Consider the following 17,983-nt stretch of genomic DNA (forward strand, 5'->3'; position numbering starts at 1 on the left):
ATATGAAGGAGCAAAGTCAGTCCTCCGGGGACTCAAGGGTGACTTTATCTCCCCCATCCTTGCCCTCACCCCCACCCCAGGTGACCAAGTTAACAATCTAGTGTGTGTCCTTCCAAATAATCCGATATGGACCTACATATACATAATCAGGGTCTGGGGCTGTCATCATTATCTGCTTTAGAGACATTCTTCTCCCTCAGTGAAACTGTGGTAAACTGAATAATGCCCCCCTCCCCCCTCCCCCCACTAAACAGATATCCACGCCCTAATCCCTAGCTGCCTTTTTGCCCTTTTACAATCATCGTGATGTAGGATTCCATTTACACAAAAGGTCCAGAGCAGATTTGTGGTTGCCAGGGGCTGGGGGGTTGGGAGGAGTGACTGCTTATTGGGTATGGAGTTTCCCTTTAGGGTGAAGAAGGTGTTCTGGAATTTGACGCTTACAACGCTGTGAGTGTATTAAATGTCACTGCACTGTACCTTTTAAAATGGTAAACTTTAAGGTATGTGTACTTTACCATGATAAAAGTAAAAGAGGATTAAATGAGATGATGTAAACGGCATATAGCTCAGAAATATAGCTGAGATTATGATTATTAAGTTTTAAGAATTTAAGACACAGGGTTCTAAGTTTGAAGGGATAGATTTGTTTTATTGAAATAGTTGATTTAAAATGTTGTATTAGATTCTGGTGTACAGCAGAGTGATTGTTTTATATATATATATTCTTTTTCAGATTCTTTTCCCATACAGGTTATTACACAATATTGAGTATAGTTCCCTGTGCTATACAGTAGGTCCTTGTTGTTTATCTGTTTTATGTATAGTAATGTGTATCTGTTAATCCCAACTTCTTAACTTATCCCTCCCGGCCAGGGATAGATTTGTTTTTTTTGGTTTTGGTTTTTGGTTTCGGTTGGTTGCTTGGTTGGTTCTATTTGTTTTATTTTGCCTTTTAAACCTTTTTTTAAAAAATTTATTTTATTTATTTATTTTTGGCTGCGTTGGGTCTTCGTTGCTGCGTGCAGGCTTTCTCTAGTTGTGGTGAGCGGGGGCTGCTCTTCGTTGCGGTGCGCGGGCCTCTCTCATTGTCGTGGCTTCTCTTTGTTGCAGAGCACAGGCTCTAGGCACGCAGGCTTCAGTAGTTGTGGTGCGTGGGCTTTAGTAGTTGTGGCCCATGGGCTCAGTAGTTGTGGCTCGCGGGCTCTAGAGTGCAGACTCAGTAGTTGTGGTGCATGGGCTTAGTTGCTCTGTGGCGTGTGGGATCTTCCCAGACCAGGGCTCGAACCCATGTCCCCTGCATTGGCAGGGGGATTCTTAACCACTGTGCCACCAGTGGAGCCCTTATTTTGCTTTTTAATCCATTACCCCCTGGGCCTCTCATACTCCCATGCCAGGCCCCCCAGCAGCCAGCTGCACTAAAGGATGGGCATGCCTCCCTCTCTGCTGTGGGTACAGCCGCGACCACCAGAACCCTGGCCGGGGCACCCTCAGTCACTGCCCTCCACGACCCCAGGAGTGGAATATGAACAGCAGCCAGGAGGACAGTAGCCCGCCAGGGAGTCTTCCCGTTCCTGGGAAATGGAGCCCATTAACGAGGCTCCCGAGCCCCAGCCCGTGGATGGGGGTGTTGGGGATTCCTGGGCGGAATCTCTGCCCTCCAGCTCCCACCCTGCTGTGGCCAATGGGCACATGCCTGCTCATCATACCCTTGCGATGACTGTGGGTATGTACCCCCCAGGGGCTGGGTGCCCAGGGGAAATAGGCCCCCCCAGCTGGGCCTTGGGAATCTGTGAGGCTCACCCAGCTCTGTGAGTGGGTGTATCACGTGGGGCTAGGGAGGGACCTGCCCGGGAGCAGTCTGGGCAAGCCCTCCCTTTGTAGATAGCATCCTGTCACATCCTTGCGGCCCTGGCTCCCTGCCTGAGGACTCCTGAGAAGGGGAAATTGGCTGTTTGGTCTCGGCTGCTAAGGGGAATTCTTGGCCCCAGCTGTGAGTAAAACACTGTATGTCATAGTTTTTGAGAAATAATACATTCGTGTGACCCAAAATTCAAAAGGTGTGGAATTCCCCCACCCCTTTCTCCCAGACACCCAGTTCCTCCCAGAGGTAGCCCATGTTTTCAGCATCTTGTGTACCCACCCAGAGATACTTTGTGCTGATCAAGCAAAAACCTATATATAGGACTCTTTTTTTTTTTTTTTTACTGGAGTATAATTGCTTTACAATGTTGTTAGCTTCTGCTGTACAGCAAAGGGAATCAGCTATATGTATACATATTGGGTCCACTGCCTTTATCTCCTTGGATGCAAAGGGCAACGGTCAACATTCTCCCATTTTACAGATGAGGCAACTGAGGTTCAGAGAGAGCCAGTGACCAATCCACGGTGACACAGTGAGTGAGTCAAGGGCCAACTAGACCCGATCCCTGACTCCCAGTGTGTGCTCCTACCCACCCCCACTCGGGGCTCGGGGACTTGTGAAAGCCCTCTGCACAGAATACAGACCTTATAGTTTAGGTCCTCCTTCTAATGTCCATCAGCTTCTTCACCTAGAATACGTTAGTGCACCTCTCTGAGCTCAGATCCCTCACCTATGAAATGAAGGTAATAACTGATAGCTCCTTATGATATGAAATGAAGGTAATAACTGATAGCTCCTTATGATATGAAATGAAGATAATAACTGATAGCTCCTTATGAGGTTATCGTAAGAACCAAATAAGATAAAGCATGTAAAGAGCTCAGCACAGCACCTGGCTTTTCTACGCCATTCAACAAGCTTTTATTGCGGGCCTACTATGTGCTGAGCACCTACTATGTGAGGATCCAGTGCAGCCATGATCCTGGCTCAGGGAGCTCACAGCCTAGCAGGCTCACAATAAGAGCTCAATGAACGGTGGATGTTATTATTCAGCAAATAGTCATCTTGCCTCCTGGTTCTGGGAAGCGGAGGTGAGACCACCGTACCTGAGTCTCCACCCAAGTCTAGAATGTGGGACTGTGAGAGGAGGGGCTGGCATCTTGTTCCCCACCCTCTGTGTCCCTGACTGGGGTCACATTAGTTGAGTAGGTGCTCAGTAAATATTTGTGGAATGAATGTGCAGAGGCAAAAACCTTCGTGGAGGAAAGCCCCTCACCACCACCCCTGCCACACACACACACGTATGCACGGACACACAGACAGATTGCTCCAGGACGGGAGGACTGACAAGTGACTTGATTTCCTTTTCTCTGTGACTTTTGACTATGCAGATACCAGTGTTATATTTTAAAACTTAATTGATTAATATTTAAAAATGGAATGGCACAAGAGCTCATCCATGGTGAACCATGCTATGTGTCCTGTGACTGGTACTGAAGAGAATTCAGAATGGGAGGGGGTGGCAAGGACGAGGTACGTACTCCAGGAAGGCGTCCTATAGAGGGTGGCCACAGAGACAGACCGTGGCACTAGGAGCCATGATCATTGTCAGCCTGGCTCCTGTTACCATCTTAGGACGTGGGGTTAAGTTCAGTGTGGCAGAACGCCATTCTCTCGGTGTGTCCCCAGGCCTCCTGCCCCGCTGGACCTAGGCTTCCCAGACCTCCGGAGCTGCAACTGTGAGGTGCCAGGTGAGTGCCAGCACGTCCCTCTGTGTGTTCGCCTGTCGGTAGAGCTCCTGGCGGTGCGGGAGGGGGACACTGACGGTGAATGCGCTGCTCGGTCCTGGGTGTGGCAGGCGTTCACTCAGAGTTGTTCCCTTCCTACCTCTCAATCCTCTGGAAGCCAAGGACATGGGAACCCAGCTGGCAGGAGTGGTCCCGACACCCCCAAAATTCTGATTCCAGGCTACTGTAATTGCAAAGAGACCTTGAAGGGTGCCAGCATGGGGCCGGAGGTGCACTCCAAGATAGCCGCTTGCCTCATTCTGCCCCAGAGACAGGCTGTCGGTGATGGAGGGGGTTTGGGAAGCTCCAAGGAGGGCAAAAGCTCTGGGGAGACAGCAGGTCAATGGGGGCAAAGAAAGAACCCAAGGTGGGGAGGCCCTCTCACTGACTGCTGTGTGGCCTCAAGCAGCTCGCTTCCTGTCTCTGGGCCTCAGCCTCTTGCACAGTTCAATAAGGGAGGCTAAGGGCAATGATCTCCAAACCAGAATACGGAAGTGTGAGGCACGTGGGGCGTGCAAGGTGGGGGCGTGCAAGATGCTGCTGCGCGGGACACAGATGCAGCATTAAGTACCCTGGTACCAAACTCCAGCGAGGGGAAACCCACAGAGCCGTCTCCCTTTTTGAACTGAGTTTTGATTTACATGCAACAGCAGGCTTCAAACTCAGGGTCATTGTCAAGCGAGAGTATCTGGCAACAATGAAATGTCTTCATTTTATTGTCATTATGTGTTGGCCTCTTTCTATTTATGGCAAAAGAGATAACGTTTATTTTTACATACATTTGTTTAAGTAAAAAAAAGAATAAATTTTGTTTTAAGTATTAAGCAATTATCCAGATACATAGGAGAGGGCAAACATGGTGCCAGGTGGTAGAGGGGAGACAAGCAGAAGGTGGGAATCCTGGCTGGATGCCTGGCTCTGGACCTGAGAGAAGGCCGGAAGGGCAGCAAATTAGGCAAGACCCTCTGCCCCGGAAGTGCCTCCTGTCCCGTGGGAGCTGTGCAGACATGAGCTCCGTGTGGGCCCGCCCACGGCTGCCCGAGAACCACGCTCGCTGCCTCTCTCCTGCCCCCAGTCCTGCTGGGCAGTGACCGCGCCTGCCCCAAAGGCATTTTGTACCAGGCGTTGTGTACCGAGTTACCAAGCCTGCCCTCCTGGGGTGTAAGTACCACCACCACTGCTCTGTGCATGCATCTGTCTGTCCACCCATTTGTCTGTCGGTCCAGGGCTCCTTTGGGGGGCATCCACTGAGAAGGAGACTCCCTGGCCGGAAGCCAGCTCTGATGCAGGGGCTGCCACACTGTAGCCCAGAGAGAGGACAGCCCTGGGCTGAGTGGAGCAGTCCTCACTCTCTCCTGTCCTCACCTTCAAGTCAAGCTCTGTGGTGAGAAGGTCCCTGAGGGGCTGCAAACAGCCTGATGTGGGAGTTTGTGTTTGCCTGGGACCCAGGATCATTCTGGGGTTCAAGTTAAGTTTCAGAGCAGAGCCAGGTTTAGGGTCAGGTTAGAAGGTGAAGGTTAGGAGGTCTGTGTGTATTTGGTGTTGGGGATCCTTCCATGGCTGGAGTCAGGGATTAGCATGGGCCCAGGATGGGGAGGCTCTGTCACTCACTCACTGCTGTGTGACCTTGGTCAGCTCCCCTACCTTCTCTGGGCCCCAGCCTCTTAAGGGCATAGGGAGGCTAAATGCAATGATCTCTAAAATGCAGGATCTCAAAGTTTGAGTCCCAGGACTAAACACTCAGTTTGTATTTAGGGGAGGAGGTGTCCCAGCACAGTGACGGGTGACGCTGGGCTTAGTGTGTGGCTGGGCTCAGAGGCTGCCATTTGACTAGGATCATGGGGTTCCTGTGTGTTGGGATCCAGAGGCTAGGGTATGACTGGGGTCTCTGGCCAGGGTCAGGGGTCAGAGCTCTCTCTCTATGTGCCCTGAGCGTAGCCATCTAACTTATGCCAGAGTGAGGCCAAGTCCAGCCCCTCATCCCAAAGAGGCTGAGGCCAGGGGACAGGGCACTGGTCCTGGGCCTGCAACCCCTCACCACTGCCCTCCCTTCTCATGAGCCAGGAGACCGCCAAGGTGATCCAGACAGCCTCCAGCGATGTCAAGGGCAAAGGGCCATGGTGATCCTTGGCCAAGTCAAGTAAGTTCTGCACAAGTGAGTCAGGCCTGGGGTGTGAACAGTTGGGGATTGGTGGGGAGTAGCCTGAAACTTGCCCCCAGCCCCCAGAGAGCAAGGGCAGCCAGGAGAACTCAGACCTCCCCACCTGACTTGACACCAGGGCCAGAAGCCTGGTATTGCACAACCCGCCCCCACCATGCTGCTTCAACCAACTCACCGTCCCCCAGTGCCCCTGTGGGGATTTATTGGAAGGTATCAGTCTCTCCAACAGCCCCAGTAAGATTCGGGCCTTAGAACAGCCCTTTCTCTCCCCTATTGATGGGGTCTTTTTTGGGTAGAGGGAGGCAGGGTAGTAAGATCTCTTGGCAAACTGAGTCTCCTGACTTTACCTGGGCTGAGGCTGTGCTATAGGCCAGGCGCCTTTACAAACAATACCTCATTTTACCTTCAGCACATCCCTCTACTGGCCCTGCTTACTGAACAAGGAAACAGGAGCTCGGAGAGGCTAAGCAGCTTGGAGGTCACACAGCGAGGCTAGCAGCGGCAAGCTCAGGTTCCAACCCAGGTCTGAGCACTAGGCTTGGCCCCTGGAACACGACACATCCACCTTCTGGGCCCCTCAGGCTGCAAGGGAACAGATTCTGTGTCTGTATATCTGTGTGAGGCCTCAGGGATGGGGAAGACACTGCTCAGGGACCTAATCTTTGTCCTAAAACCTCATCTTCCCCAAACAGCCCCCACCGCCCCCCCCCCACCAAGGACAAGCTCAATAAAGGTGGACTCTGATTTGCACAGGTAACCAACCTGGTGCTGGAGTCGGTGTAAACATTTTACTACCACTAGGGGGCGCTGGCGATGCTGAATACCACCGTTACCTCTTGGGAGGAAAGCACCTGCCGCCAGCAGCCCGAGTGGGGGTATCCCAGGTCTAGTGGGGCGTCCAACGGGGCTGCCCCAGCCCCACACTCTCTGTGTAACATTAGGCTTCAGTTTCCCTTCTATAAAATGAGGATAAAGCCATCTTAGACCTAGATCACAAGAGGTCAGAGATGGCAAAGTTGCCTGGAGAAGTTAAAAGAGATATTACCCTGAATAAATCATCAACAATTCAATAAGACCAAACTTCCATAGAATAAATTTCATTAATATATAACTTATCCAAAATAAACATGGGTGGAGTAGAGATTAAATGTGATTGACCATGACTGATGCTAGGTGAAGCTGGACTCAGCTCCAGGAGGATAGGGCAGGGCTCTGCCCACTGCATCCCTGGGCAGTGCAGGATGACAAGAAGTGGAGATGTGACAAAAACACCCCCTTGCCTCTTCCCAGGCCCCCGACACCCTTCCTTATTTCCCTTTGTTCTCCCAGCGTCCAGATCAGCCTCCTGTCGGTCTCCAGCAGCCAGGTAGAGTTGGTGGAAGACAAGCCCACCAATGTCTCCATTCAGAATGCGCCTGTGATCTTCAAGGGGACCCTGGGGTGCCTGGAGATAAGCATTCCCATTCAGCTGACACGCCTCTCCCTGGCCCTCTCTGGGCTGAGGGCGGAGAGAGGGTCTTGGGCCGTGGCCTCCTTGCAGGTTGAGGGTTGATCAGCCTGTCAACTTTGAAATCGACTCTACTGACCTTCAGATCAACACACACAGCTGAATATGTGTCCTACTCCCTCTGGGGAGGCAGGGAGGCTGGACTCCAGGAATCGGCCGCAGTGGAGAGGGAAGGCTAGGCAGACCGAGGATTCTGAGGCTGCCAAAGATGGTCCAGCCTGGGAAGTTTGCTGGCTGGGGGGGCCCAAAGCTAGCCTAGCTCCTGGCTGGCCTGGGCAGCACATGGGCTCTGCCTGGAGGCCGAGGCTGCCCTGATGTGGTGTCAGGGGACTCTGCAGCCTGTGATTCTGGCAGTGTGTGGACCAATGCCCCTGAATGCTACCTATCTTTCCACAGGCCGCTCCTGCATCTCCAAGGGGAGTGCAAGTAAGTACGCTGCCTCTGTGGCCCCCCTTTCTACTTGTGCCCCTTCCTGTTAGCATGAGCCCCAGGAGTATGGAAGGGTGGTGTGTCCACTGTACCTCCGAGGGTCAACCCCAGACCATGCCTGTGGCAGCCAAACCTGGGGGATCAGTCTTTTCAGTGGGGTCATTACCTACCTCTCCCCATCAACGCCCCCTTAAAGGCTGGAAAAAAAAAGAATCGCTTACAGTTACTGAGAACTTGCTATGAGCCAAGCACTTTTCCAAGCCATTTGCATGGATTAGTTAATTTACATCCTCACAACCCAACCCTGGAAGGTAGATTGTGTTATTAACCCCATTCTTACATATGGGCAAACTGAGGCACAGAGAGCTTAGGAAGGAAAGAAAAACTCATCTGCTGGCATCCCAGGCATCACACAAGTTCGCAGCTACAGTTCCTAGCCAAGCTAAGTAACTGGCTGAGGACGCACAGCTCGCCACTGGGGGACGGGGGCAGGATTTGAAACCAGCAGCCCCCCTGACTCTGGAACCTGAGATCCTGAGTGCTCTACTCAGATCTTTGTCTTGGCCAACCCTCTGTCAAATTGCTGTGAGCACCCCTGATTCAGGCCCCTCTCTGCCCATGGAGCAGATGGACACATGTGTGAATCTGGATTCAGGCATATCCATATGTGTGAGTGTAACAGGTATGAACATCACGGGCAATGGGGCCTCCCGAGGAACTCTGGGCTGATTAACACTGAGGTCCGAGGCTCCTTCTGAGGCTCAGTGTTCTTAGCTGTGAAATGGGGTTGTAGCTGGGTTATAGGAGGATTCCAAGGCTGGCAGAGCCCTGAGCAGTGCCTGGCACACAGTAGGCGCTCAATGGACGCACAGGACTGGAGCACCGCAGCACTTGCTCCCTTCAGGCCCAGGTGGACCAAGCAGCTGTTCACAGACTTCATCTCCTTCACCCTGAAGCTGGTCCTAAAGGGACAGGTGAGTGGGGCTCGCCTACCCCTCTGGCCCGACCACTCATTGTGGGGAGCAGTCCAGGGTTATGCCCCAAGGTTGGGTCCTCCTCCCCCCATTGCCCTTCCCTGAGAAACAGCCACCACTTCCCAGTATGGTCAGCCCCCTGTGCCTGTTCCCAGCACTGCCACCCCCACGTGGCCCTGCCCCTCTTCTGGTCTCCTTCCCAGCCTGGTGAGCCGCCTGCCCTGTCCGCCCCAGATCTGCGAAGAGGTCTGCATCATCTCCACCATCATAGCCAACTTAGTCCAGACAAGGGCTGGTGAGTGTGCTTTGGTCTGCATGCCTTGGGAGGCAGTGGTGGGAACCAGGAGGCCACCTTTGGTCACTGTGCAACCTTGGGACGGTCACGCCCCCATCTGGGTCTCACAGCTCCTGTGTGGCTCTACCGTTTGGTGATTGGTTATGGTCAGGCTATGGCAAGTCACTTCCCCTCAGGGCTGCTGCCTGTCAGGCTGTGTGACCTCGGGCAAGTCACGGAACCTCTCTGAACCTCTGTTTTCTCATCTGCAAGATGGGGATGATAATAGCAACTACCCCATACAGAGGTTGTGAGAATCGAGTGGAAAAAAATGTAAAGAAAATGCTTAAGATGGTACCCGGCCCAGTTGGTCCCTGTTATTACTACTGCTGTTACTAGCCTGGTACCCCCAGCATGAGCATACTGTCAAGTACTTCTCAAGCAGCAGCAAACAACAGGTGAAAGCTAAGAGGAAGAAAGTGGTTTGGAGATCTAAGACTCCCTGAGTCTCTTCCCTCCCTTCCCATACAGCCTTGGGCTAAGGGGGAACTCCCACAAGGCTGTGCAGTGAAGAAAAAACTACTCAGGACTCAGTTTTCTCATCTGTCTAATGGGGACATCACCGGGCCTTTGAGAGAGACCCAGGACAAGAGGAGAAGGTGATCTGAGAGGCAGGAAGCACTGTCCCGGTCCTAACACGAATACAAGCCAATGTTTGCAGAACGTGCTACCAACCAAATACTTGACTTAGATTAACTGTGGAATGCTCACAATCACCCAGCAAGGAAGGTAGTGCTAACGCCCCATTTTATGGATGGAGAAACTGAAATTTAGGGAGTCAAGGGGAACCCATCCCCCCTCCCCCAAGCTGGGAAGCAGAAGAGCAGAATTTGAGCCTGGGCCATCTAAAAATTCCAAGTCCCTGTTCTTACTACGTCATAACTGCTCCCCCTGTGGTTGGCCAGCAGAGGGGGAGGTGGCCAGGCTGAGCGATGCGCCCGGCTCTTTGGACCCTGGCACGTAGTAGGTACTCAGTGAACAGAGGCAATAAAGGACAGTGAAACCCACTGGGTAGACCCTCTGGGCTCCTGTGGGGGCCTTAGGAGGGGAGACCCCTGGTGGCACCAGGTCCGGGGCAGTGTGGACTGGCAGTGGAGGGGTGGAGTGGAGCATAATTGCGTCTTCCTGTGTGTTAGATCCTTCCCCCGACCCCACTCCCATCACTGCCCAAACCTGGAACGGGAACCTTGCTCGTCTCTCTGGGAACACCACGCCAGGGGCTGTGCCATCAGAGTGCGTGTAGGCAAAGCTAATGCGAGGGTGAGGCCAGCCTCCCTGGACAGGCCCAAGCAGCTGCCAGAACACAGACAGGGCCAGGGGCCCAGGGGGCCTCACCAAGGGCATGGCTCTTGAGGCAGTACTACTACACTCCCCCGCCACCCTCCAGCCCCCGTGCTGGTTCTGCACCAGGAGTTGGAAACTACCTCCCGAGGGCCAAGTTCGTCCTGCTGTCTGCTTTTATAAATAAAGTTTTATTGGCTCATGACCACACCCACTCATGTAGATGCTCTTGCCCGTGACTGCTTTTGCCCTGCAGTAGCAAAGTGGAGTCGTTGCACAGAGACTGCATGGCTCGCAAAGCCTAAGATATTTACTATGTGGCCCTTTACAGATAAAGTTTGCCGACTCCTGGTCTGGCCTGTTGAACTCCATGATGCAGACCAGAGCTGGCGGTGGGGGCAATCTCCAGGTTTCTCTTGGGAGAAGATTAGGAGGAAAATCAGAGTAGCTCATGTTACTGGGCGTTCACCCACTTTTACCAGATTGTTCCATTAAATACATAGCTCTGAGGTGGATGCTCTCATTGGAGACGAGGACACCGAGGGTGCTGGGGGTGAGGCTCGGTCCCTGCCCACGGATCACCCAGCAGTAGAGGGCTGGGATCACAGCCCACATCTCCGACTCAGTGCCACACTCTGAACCACTCTTCTAGAAGGGCTCCTGCAGGGCAGGGCCACCCAGACAGACAGAAGTTGAGAAGAGAGAGAATGACAAAGTGCACCCTGTGCACCCCAGGACCCATTTTACAGATGGGAGCCCTGAGGCTGGAGGCTGGGGCCACCTGTGAGTGTTGGGCAGGGCCAGAAGGAGCAGGTGACTCAGGGCAGGCGCCCCATCCTGAGGCTCCACCCTGATCTCTCCCTCCCCACAGCCAACATCCCCTTGGATGCAGACGTCAGGTGGACGTTTCCCTGACAGGATTGCCTGTCATCAAAACCACCCACCTAGGGTCCCATCACGAGGTGGGAGTGGTGGGAGGGCAGCCTCCACGCCCTCTCCAGCATCTGTTATTTGTAGACTTTTTAAAGATGGCCATTCTGACCAGTGTGAGGTGGTACCTCACTGCAGTTTTGATTTGCATTTCTCTAATAATTAGCGACGTTGAGCACATTTCCATGTGTCTATGGGCCATCTGTTTGTCTTCTTTGGAGAAATGTCTGTTTAGGTCTTTGCAGCTCAGAATCTTAAGCTTGCCCTTGACTTGCTCTTCTCATCATCCCCATTACGGAGTCCCTATTACGTCCTCAGTATTTCTGGAGCCTGTCCACTTTTCTCTGTTTCCATCTCCACCTGGGCCAGGCTACCATTATCACTTGTGGGGACCCATCTACAGCCTCCTGCATCCTGACATCTCCTGAATCTGTTCCCCACAGTAGCCTCCAGAAGCAAAGCTGATTGTTCACTTGTCTGCTTAAAACTCATCAAGAATAAAAGTCTTAGGATAAAAGCAAAATTCTCTGACATGGGCTCCAGGGTCATGTATTTTCTGGCCCCTGTTTACCTCTCAATCTAGTTGTTTTGGACTCAGCATAAGCATTCCGTTTAAGGGATGGTGTCTTTCATCAACTTTGGAAATTTCTCAGCCACTCTTTCTCCAATTATTGTCTCTCCTCTATTTTTTCTATTCTTAACGTCTTGAATTTCCACTAGACGTATGTTGGGCCTTCTCATTCCATTCTATGTCTCTTAGTTGCTCTGTCATAGTTTCCATCTCTTTCTATCTCTGTGCTAAATTCTGAATCATTTCTTCAATTATCTCTTTCAATTCACTCATTCTTTTTATAGCTGTGTCTCATCCATTACTCATTCACTGAGTTTTTCATTTTAAAATTAATAATTTTCATTTCTAGAAATTCTATTAAGTCCCTTTTTTAAAATTGAAGTATAATTGACCTTCAACACTATGTTAGTTCCAGGTGCACAACACAGCGATTATTTCTATAAATTACAGGATGATCACAAGTCTAAGTACCATCTACCACCTGAGTTATTACAATATTATTGACTGTATTCCCCATGCTGTGCATTTCATTCCTGTGACTCATTTATTTTATTTTTTTAAATTAATTAATTAATTTATTTTTGGCTGCGTTGGGTCTTCGTTGCTGAGCGTGGGCTTTCTCTAGTTGTGTTGAGCGGGGGCTACTCTTCGTTGTGGTGCGCGGGCTTCTCATTGCAGTGGCTTCTCTTGTTTCAGACCACGGGCTCTAGGCACATGAGCTTCAGTAGTTGTGGACCGTGGGCTCAGTAGTTGTAGCCCACGGGCTTATTGCTCCGCAGCAAGTGGGATCCTCCCAGACCAGGACTTGAACCCGTGTCCCCTGCCTTGGCAGGCAGATTCTTAACCACTGCGCCACCAGGGAAGTCCCCATTTATTTTATAACTGGAAGTTTGTACCTCAGTCTCCCTCACCTATTTCATTCATCCCTCCAGCCCCCTGCCCTCTGGCGACCACCTGTTTGTTCTGGGTATCTACGAGTCTGTTTCTGTTTTTTTATGTTTGTTCATCTGTTTTGTTTTTTAGATTCCACGTATAAGTGAAATCATACGGTATTCGCCTTTCTCTGTCTGACTTATTTCACTTAGCACAGTACCCTCTGGGTCCATCCATGTTGTTGCACATGGCAAGATTTCATTATTTTTCATGGCTGAGTAATATTTGTTATACCACATCTTCTTTATCCATTCAACTATTGATGGACACTTAGGTTGCTTCCATATCTTGGCTTTTGCAAATAATGCTGCAGTGCACATGGGGGTGCATATCTTTTGAATCAGTGTTTTTGTTTTCTTTGGAAAGATACCCAGAGGTGGAATTGCTGGATCACATGGCGGTTCTATTTTTAATTTTTGAGGAACCTCCATACTGTCTTCCATAGTGGCTGCATGAATACGCATTCCCACCAACAGTGCACAAGGGTTCCCTTTTCTCCACATCTTCTTGAGTTTATTTTCAAGTTTTCCTTTTCAATTCTATCGTTTGTTTTTTCCCCCTGGAGTCCTATGCTTTCATTATGGCTCTATTTCTTTAATCATTGAAAAGTTAGTTCCTTTGTAGTTTCTTCCATGTTCTCTTATGTCAGAGCCTTGGGGTGCTTGTCCTCTTGTTGGTTGTGTTTGCTAGCTCTCTCTTGTGGTTTCCTTGTGTGGCTTGTAATATTTATTTTCTTAGAAGCTCACCTTCAGTGGAATTTGGTTTTTCTGTGGACAGACTCTGCTCCCTGAATCACCCACATTTCCTTAGAGAATAATTTTGCACTTATTACTGCCAGGGACCCCAAAGGTTACAGCATTCATTCCTTCCTGGCTTTGTAGGTCCATTTCTCAGTTCAGGAAGTCCTGCACCATGCTGGAAGTATAAATACATACATAATTCAGAGCTGCACATCTGAATTATGCTGAACCCGAGCTGCAGGCTCGGGTTCTCAAGTTATACCCTCCCAGACCCACCTTGACGTTTCTTGTGGCTTCCTTTGGTGGGTGAAGTCATTTGGTCTCCTTTTCACTGAGAGGAGGTATTTCCATCCCCCCTCCTCTCACTTCTCTCCCTCTGATACTGTTAAAACCCCATTTTAGTGTGGTCTGAACCCACATCCAGTGCCTGTCTCTGGGCCACCTTACTTATGGTTTTAGCTCTCATTTCCCTTTTCATCTTTAGTATCTGGGATTGTCCCTTTTTTTGGTTTGAGCTCAGCTGTGTATTAAACAAAACATTTTGTTGCAAGGTACCTATTGGTTCAATTTTTTGATGGGGAGAGGTCTCCCTGAGCCCAGCCTAACAGTCTGCAAATCGGAGGTCCTGCCCTCCTGCCCAGGCCACCTCGGGCCGTACTTCCCAGCCCCTGGCTGACTGTGCATTCTGTGCATTGACCATGTTCCCCACCCACCACAGGGCTTTTGCACATGCTGTGCCCCCCTGCCCAGAGGTGTCCCCTCTTCCTTGCCCCATCTGATTACTCCTTATCCTCAGAGAGGGCCTCCCCATTCCCTAACTAGGTGAGATTTGCTCTCCAGGGCTCTCAAACCACAGCCCGGTGCATCCATCCTTTAAGACGCTCCTCAGGTGCCATTTTACATTTAGTTCTGGGATTATCTGATAAACGTTGAGCCTCCTGAAGGTAGAGACCAGGTCTATTGAGCTCTGCACTGTCCCCCATATCCTCACCCAGGGCTGAAGCATAGTCAGCATTTCATGACTATTGTTACACAAAAGCAATGGCAGCTTCTTTTGGAGGGTGACCACGCGCAGGTCCTTCTGCAAGTTCTTTATGTTGATTCTCTCATTTAATCCTTGCAACAACCCTCGGAGGTAGGTACTATTATTATCCCCATTTTACAGATGAAGAAAGTGAGACATAGAAGGCCTTTCCACACACTAAGAGATGGGCAGGGCAAGGGATTACTTCACTATCACACAGGTGAGAAAACCAAGGGCCAGAGAGGGCAAGAGTGATGCCCAGGTCACTGGCAAATTAGTGATGGGGTGGCCTGGGCCCCAGCCACTGCTCTAGCTGCTTCCTTTTTCTCTCAGCCCTGGGAACCCCGAGTCAGCTTTGTCCCTTGTGTCTCCAGAAGCAGTGGCCACAGCTGTTCTGATGGGCCCCCATCCTAGCCATGGGACCCCCTCTGTGTCTCCCACTGCTTTCCCATAGCTTCCCCGCCAACCAGGCCCAGGTAACTGTCTACAGCCTCAAGATGTGCAAGCTCTACTGTCAGAACAAGGGTATCATGGTTCTTCACTGATGGTATAATTCCCCTCCCTACACCCAGGCAGCCAACTTTTTGTGGCTTACACTTTTTTTTGGCTGCACCAGCAGCACGTGGGATCTTAGTTCCCCGACCCGGGATTGAACCCACGCCCCCTGCATTGGAAGCACTGGACCACCAGGGAAGTCCCTGAGGCTTACACTTGAAGAGGTGAAGTGGGTACAGACAGAGGAAGGCAGGGAGATGGGGAGGCCGGTAGTTGGCAACCCCTCCACAGATGGACCTCTGAAACCTCCAAGTTCTTCTCACTGCTTCTGCTGTGATTGGTTGTTTCTAAAACATGGCTGTCCCCCTGATCATCAAAATCACACAATACAAGTTATGAATGGGGTACACATGGGAGTTTTGACAGTTTTAGTAATATCTTATTTCTTAACCCCGGTGGTGGGACGTGGGTGTTTGGAACATAGGTCCCCAAACCACTGTTGGTCTCCATTAGGGCCACATGACTTTCCAAATCCAGAATTTTGTGTATTTTAGAAGGTAGTACAAGTACATGCACCCTGGATGTATTGCAGGACACCCGCATGGGGTCTGGGGTGGCACCCCACAATCAAGTCCACTGACATTTCTCTGCATACGAATTTTCACATAAAACAAGGTAAGTACTATAAACAGCCTTCCATCCAAATGGCCAGGTTTGCTGACAAACTTAAGAAAGCAACTTGTAGTCTTCAGAGCGTGTTTGATTTTGTCATTGTAGGTAAGGAATTGATGATCAGTACTACTCTTAATGCCCCTCTTCATACATGAAAATGGCAGACAAAAGTAATGTAGGCACAGAGTGGAAAACAGAGAAAAGTATAAGGAAAAGAAACCACCAGTCACAACCATGGCACATTTGTTGTAACTTAAGAGATTAATGTTGGTATATTGCTATTAACCAAACTCCAGACTTTGTTTGAATTTCACCAGTTTTTCCACTGATAGACTTTTTCTGTCCCAGGATCCAATCCAGGTTAGCATACTGCATTTAGGTTGTTTTTTTTCATCTTTTTAAATTTTGTATTATTTACTTTTTTTTTAATCTAGGAATCTGTAAAGTTTAGAGTACTCTTAACACCCAGCTGTAAACTCCACCTCCCAGAATATCCCATTTCATTTCCCCTCCCCTGACTTTTCTCAGAGTCCCCTGTTGTTTCTGGGTCCTGAGGACTTCCCTTCTTGCTTTTGAGTCTGACTGTGGACATACATGCTTTTTAGGAATCTATTAACCAAGACTTCTATGTGCTGGAGTGCTTCCAGAAGGCAGTTTGAACTGGCTCTTAAGGGGCAGGGAGAGAGCCAAGCGCAGGTGTCCTGTCTGGGGAACAGCAGTGACAGGACCAGGGGGAGGAAGGAAGCCCAGCATGGCTGAGGGAAGGGTTGTTTGGGGGTAAAGGAGTTGCAGATCAGGCCAGGAGTTAGGTTGAGATCATGTCAAGGAGACTTAAAGGCCAGAAGGAAGCAGTAGAAGCTCCAGAAGGCTTTGGGGTGGGGTGTGGGAGGAGATGCCTTGGTTGGCACTGGTGCGGGATGGCTGGATTGGGGAGGCGTCAAACTGAGCATCTGCTAAAATGGCAGAGAGCGGCGTGGCCCTCAAGGGTCAGCTGGACCCACCCCTTCACTGTACAAAGGGAGTTCCAGGGGCTGAGAACTAGAAGGACATTTGTTTAAGGTCACGTGTCACATTCATGTCAGAGTCAACAGTTTCTGTGGCCCCAGCATTTTTATGTATGGATGGATGTATTTTCAACAATATCTGTTGAGTTCTTACTCTGAGCCAGGCCCATATGGTTCATGACTTTGTGAAGCTTATAGTCTAGGGGACATAGGCAGGGATAGATAATATCTAGCCAAACAAAAGACTATATAACCACTAATTGCGCCTGGAGCTATGAAGAAAAAAGGGGTGGGTGGTTGGGTGCTTATACAACTCATAACCCCAAATCAAGAGGCTATTTGAAAGTTATCTAGTGCTATGGGTCTCAAACTTTGGCCTGTATCAGAATCACCTGCAGGGGTTGTTAAAACACAGATTCCTGGGCTCATCCTCAGAGTTGCTGGTTTGGTGAGCCTGGGCTAGGGGCTGTGAGTCTGCATTTCTAACAAGCTCTCTCCCAGGTGGTAAAGCTAATGCTCCTGGTGGTTGAGGATCCATACTTGGTCTCTGGAATGTAAAAATGCAGCTAAATCCAACTGCCAGAAGATGAAGTGTCACCTTGTTTTGCTGATGGTTTCATTTTGAAGGTGGAGGAAGTGAGCCATGCGGGAAAGTCCTGGTGCGGGTTCAAACCAGGAAGAAGCTGTTGGGAATGTGGATGAGTGAGAATCCAGGAGAGGACGTGCCACATAATCCCCAAGCAGCAGGTCCTGGGAAACTCCCTTTTGTTTGTAGAATATCAATGCTAGGCTGACCCCAAGAGTCCCCAGGGTCCACCTCTCCCCACACCTCTCCCATCACTCAGCATAGAGAGTTGAGGGTCCTGGGCTTGGGGGTTGCTCTCCGCTCTGAGGAGGGCCTCTGCTCACAGGGAACCTGGTTTCTCTCCCCAGGATACCACCTGTGGGCTGCAGTCTGCAGGCCTGCGAGACTTGTAGTTGCCCAGCCTCAAGACCATTGGGGATCTTGGACAGGGGATCTTAAGCAAAAGGTTCTGGAGCGACACCTCACTGGTTAATGCCGGACAGGGCGGGGGTGGGGCGGGGAGAAGGAGGCTACCATTCATAGCGTAATTGACATCAGGTGGGGTCATCAGTTACCAGGGAAACCAGCAGCTGGGGCGTGTCCCTCACTGACCCTCCGGTTAAGGACCATCAGGAGGGCAGTTGTTTCCCTTTAATAAACTAGCAGGTGGAGCCACTCTGGCCTAAGGATTAAAACAAGCACTAGCTGGGTG

The 17,983-nt window shown here is 50.5% G+C and overlaps 1 protein-coding gene across 1 annotated transcript; it reads left to right on the top strand.

Annotated features, from left to right (window-relative positions):
• The first annotated feature begins 394 nt into the window (after nt 1–394).
• Nucleotides 395–17,770, top strand: CETP (cholesteryl ester transfer protein). The gene is made up of 9 exons (XM_024747402.1): nt 395–450; nt 3,554–3,615; nt 7,716–7,745; nt 8,376–8,430; nt 8,542–8,722; nt 8,878–9,017; nt 15,623–15,705; nt 17,334–17,453; nt 17,640–17,770. The coding sequence occupies exons 1-9, from the start codon at nt 395–397 to the stop codon at nt 17,762–17,764; spliced, it is 852 nt and encodes a 283-aa protein (XP_024603170.1). The 3' UTR covers nt 17,765–17,770.
• Nucleotides 17,771–17,983: the final 213 nt, after the last annotated feature.

Source organism: Neophocaena asiaeorientalis, unplaced genomic scaffold, assembly GCF_003031525.2.
Source record: "Neophocaena asiaeorientalis asiaeorientalis breed wild unplaced genomic scaffold, Neophocaena_asiaeorientalis_V1.1 scaffold438, whole genome shotgun sequence".
NCBI classification, from domain to species: domain Eukaryota; kingdom Metazoa; phylum Chordata; class Mammalia; order Artiodactyla; family Phocoenidae; genus Neophocaena; species Neophocaena asiaeorientalis.

Coding starts and splice junctions, on each gene's coding strand:
- CETP (XM_024747402.1), top strand. CDS start 395: ATGGAGTTTCCCTTTAGGGTGAAGAAGGTGTTCTGGAATTTGACGCTT. Junction 3,616..7,715: donor CTGCAACTGTGAGGTGCCAG/GTGAGTGCCAGC, acceptor ATCTTTCCACAG/GCCGCTCCTGCATCTCCAAG. Junction 17,454..17,639: donor ACATAATCCCCAAGCAGCAG/GTCCTGGGAAAC, acceptor TTCTCTCCCCAG/GATACCACCTGTGGGCTGCA.